The sequence below is a fragment of the Trypanosoma cruzi genome, genomic scaffold (genome assembly GCF_000209065.1).
Source record: "Trypanosoma cruzi strain CL Brener 1047053516541 genomic scaffold, whole genome shotgun sequence".
NCBI classification, from domain to species: domain Eukaryota; phylum Euglenozoa; class Kinetoplastea; order Trypanosomatida; family Trypanosomatidae; genus Trypanosoma; species Trypanosoma cruzi.
The window spans coordinates 1,782-4,873 of NW_001849042.1; the positions used below are offsets into that span (position 1 = coordinate 1,782).

Here is a 3,092-nt window from a genome sequence, read left to right on the forward strand (position 1 = left end):
TTCTGTCCCTGTGTCCTTCTCGCACAGTTCAGGAGACAGCTCCGGAGTGTGCACTGAACCTTCGCTCATACTTTGAGAAGAGGAAACTTTTTTCTCTACACATTTTCCGAGCTCTTCATTTCGAGCAAACAATTCCTTGAGTGCCCGCAGATACACATCCCGCTCCTTAGAGAGTTCACTGGCCCGAATCTCCGCCCGACACTGTGACTCCAACGCACCAAGGCTTCCCCGCTCCGCCCGTTCTAACCGCGCCTCGTAGGCGTAAAGCACGGCATCCTTTTCACTCATTATCTTTTCCCGACGCAAAAGTTCTGCCGTCAGCAGTGTGACTCTGTCAAGCAACGGGGCACCCGTGTCTTCCGCCTTGCTGAGTTCGCACAACTTCTGCTGGAGCTCCTCAAGGCTCTTGTCTCGAAGCCTCACCTCGTGAAGAAGTTGAGTGTTGCTTCTTGCCAAGCCATCCAGTTTGGTACGCCACTCGCTCTTTACGACCCACAGAGCTTCTTTTTTGGCCTTTTCTCTAATCTCTTCCACTTCAGCAGCTTTTACTTGAAGTTCCTTTCGTAGCAGTTCAGCCTCCGCATTCGAGCTCTGGACCGCTCGATGCATTTCCTCCAGAGCATCCAGGTGGTTCTCGCGCTCTTTTAGCAACACCCTCACCTGTCGCTCCAACGCCCTCGTCTTTTTTTCCATTTCCCCGAGGCCCTTGGATTGCTCACGCGCATGCTCGCTCTCAAGGTTAAAGCGCACACTCGAGCGTGGGCTCCCATGGGGTGCCGCAACATCCATGGTCCCCTTCCCACCGAAGTCCTACTCAATTCCTCAAAAAATAAAATAAAATAAAATACACTTAAAATGGTTTCAAAAAGCGACCGGCCAAAGACTCGATGGCGCCAAAAGAAGCAAGTGGTTCCGCAAAAAAAAAAAAAAAAAAAAAAAAAAGAAAAAAAAGAAAAAAGAAAAACAGACAATCCTCCCCTCCCCCAAAATAATAATAATAATAATAATAATCAAAGAATCCTAATGCCGCGTCAAATTGATATGTACTCCATGTCCGGTCGAATGGTTGTCACCCCAACACAATGAACCCCCTGGTCTGATGGCTGCGTAAGAATGGCACGTCCAGCTACACCCACAGCATTTGCTGCCTGAATCATTGCCTCAGCAACACTCTCAGCAATGCGCTCGCCTCTCGGCTGAGTCAAGGGGTCGCCGTGTCGGCCACCTACAAGTGCACACACTGAGGGTCCAGCACCTGAAAGAAAGGCGTAGTGGGCACCAGCAGCCATGGCGGCATCGACACAAGGACGAAAATGAGGGAAAAGGGCATCAGCCCGTTGCTTTTGGTGCAGTTTGTCATCACAAGATTTGAGCAAGCGAAGATCCCCGGTACAGAGCGCCAGTACAAGAATGGAGGAACGGGAAATATTAAAAACGGTATCTTCGAGCGAAACACTGCTTGGAATTAGATTACGAGTTGCGTGCGTATTTAACTTCATTTTATTCTTCGGGACAAATAAAACAACCAAAAGAGACGCGGGTGTGGGAACTCGATAAGTTAAAAACCGGCCATTATTGTCTTTGTAACCCAGTTGAATACCCCCATAAATTGCGGGGGCTGCATTGTCAGGATGGCCTTCAAATCTGGCAATCACCTGCAGAAGAGCTTCTTCCTCTTCGGTTTTCATTGTGAGGCCGCAGAGTTTCATCCCGGCAACAAATCCTGCCACAGCAGCGGCAGAAGAAGAGCCACACCCACACCCAAAAGGAATATTGCTCTTCATGATGAACTTCAGTGGGGGCATCTCCTTCTTTGCAAACTCAGTAAAGGCAAGTTCGCACGCCTTCACCATCAGATTTTCGCGGTCGGCGCTTATGTGCTCACTTCCATCGCCTTCGAGATGCACCGAGAATTCATCGGCGTGCTCCACCGTCACCTCCATGAAGATGGAGAGAGCCATGCCAAGAACATCGTACGCTGGGCCCAAATTCGCCGTCGTTGCAGGGACGCGAAGAACAACTTTCTTTGGAGGATCCGACATTACCCCTGTTGCTGGTGATCCCAATTTTACTTCTCCTATGCCTTTCAAATGCAGTTGGTATATTCGCACTGTCGTAAAGAAAGTACAAAAAAGTAAAAAAAAAAAAAAAAAAAAAAAAAAAAACAAAGTTGTGTAGGAGCGCAGTTATGTCGACAAAAATACACCAAAAATTTAATAATAATAATAATAATAATAATAATTTTGTTATTATTTCTTTTGCTCATAGACCATGCGAATGAAAAATTACACACAGATACACACGCAGGACACACACACACACACACACACACACAGAAAAGAAAAAAACTTTTAGGACAGACATCTGCGTGATCAGAGACGCATAAACAGAGAGATAGATGCAGGCACACACATGCAGCAATAGAAATATGTTCGGCACCTGTGTTTGTGTGTGTGTATAGAGAGAGAAAGAATAAAAGTAAAAAGGAAACCCAATAAAAAAAAAAAAAAAAAGGAAGGGGAAAAGCCTTTCCCTTTTTTCCCCCCTCTCATTATTCCTCTCCCTATTTTGTCTGTCAACAGTTAGAAGTGGTATTGCGGCGTTATTTATTTTTATTTTTATTTTTTCCCATCTTAAAAGGTTAATGAAAAATTATTGACGTGGCAAAGTAAAAAAAAACCCGCAGGTGTTCTCCGCGGCTTTTTTATTTATTATTGCTGCTCGTTGACACTTTCTTTTTTTTTTTTTTTTTTCCTTGTGTGTGTGTATGCATGCATGCATGTGCCTGTTTTCACTATATATTTTATATATATTTAGTTTTCCACACATTTCCTTTTTGTTGTTGTTCCGTCGCCTGTTCTTTTTTTTTCTTTTCTTTTTTAAAAATTTCTTCCTTTTTTTTTTTTTATGAATTTAAATAATCCTGAAATAAATTTTTTAGTGCCCTATCCATTCTTTTTTTTTTTGTTTCCTCCCGGCTGGTTAAAAGGGGCCTTCACCCTTCGTTGAAATGTTGATCCTTTTTTTTATTCTTTTTTTTTTAAATTATTTCTTTTTTTTTTTCTTTTTTTTTAGGTGGGGGGCGGGGCGGG

General features: G+C 43.9%; 2 protein-coding genes across 2 annotated transcripts, besides 16 other annotated features; both read right to left on the reverse strand.

Annotated features, from left to right (window-relative positions):
* Positions 1–663: a sequence feature (heterozygous, Esmeraldo-like haplotype).
* Positions 1–789, reverse strand: Tc00.1047053503597.5 (uncharacterized protein; the record flags this gene model as incomplete). The annotated part of the gene is made up of 1 exon (XM_797798.1): positions 1–789. A coding segment is annotated over one exon (789 nt), but the record flags the coding sequence as incomplete, so codon positions are not given.
* Positions 664–948: a sequence feature (areas merged during assembly that could not be assigned to a particular haplotype. This can correspond to areas where the two haplotypes were merged or to regions with more than two copies in the genome that were merged during assembly.).
* Positions 827–847: a microsatellite.
* Positions 917–964: a microsatellite.
* Positions 949–1,083: a sequence feature (heterozygous, non-Esmeraldo-like haplotype).
* Positions 988–1,011: a microsatellite.
* Tc00.1047053503597.10 (homoserine kinase, putative) lies at positions 1,032–2,042 on the reverse strand (the record flags this gene model as incomplete). The annotated part of the gene is made up of 1 exon (XM_797797.1): positions 1,032–2,042. One exon carries the CDS (start codon positions 2,040–2,042, stop codon positions 1,032–1,034), a length of 1,011 nt encoding a protein of 336 aa, XP_802890.1.
* Positions 1,084–1,844: a sequence feature (areas merged during assembly that could not be assigned to a particular haplotype. This can correspond to areas where the two haplotypes were merged or to regions with more than two copies in the genome that were merged during assembly.).
* Positions 1,845–3,092: a sequence feature (heterozygous, Esmeraldo-like haplotype).
* Positions 2,129–2,169: a microsatellite.
* Positions 2,215–2,242: a microsatellite.
* Positions 2,288–2,335: a microsatellite.
* Positions 2,460–2,526: a sequence feature (GA-rich).
* Positions 2,606–2,626: a microsatellite.
* Positions 2,796–2,816: a sequence feature (AT_rich).
* Positions 2,858–2,907: a microsatellite.
* Positions 3,021–3,073: a microsatellite.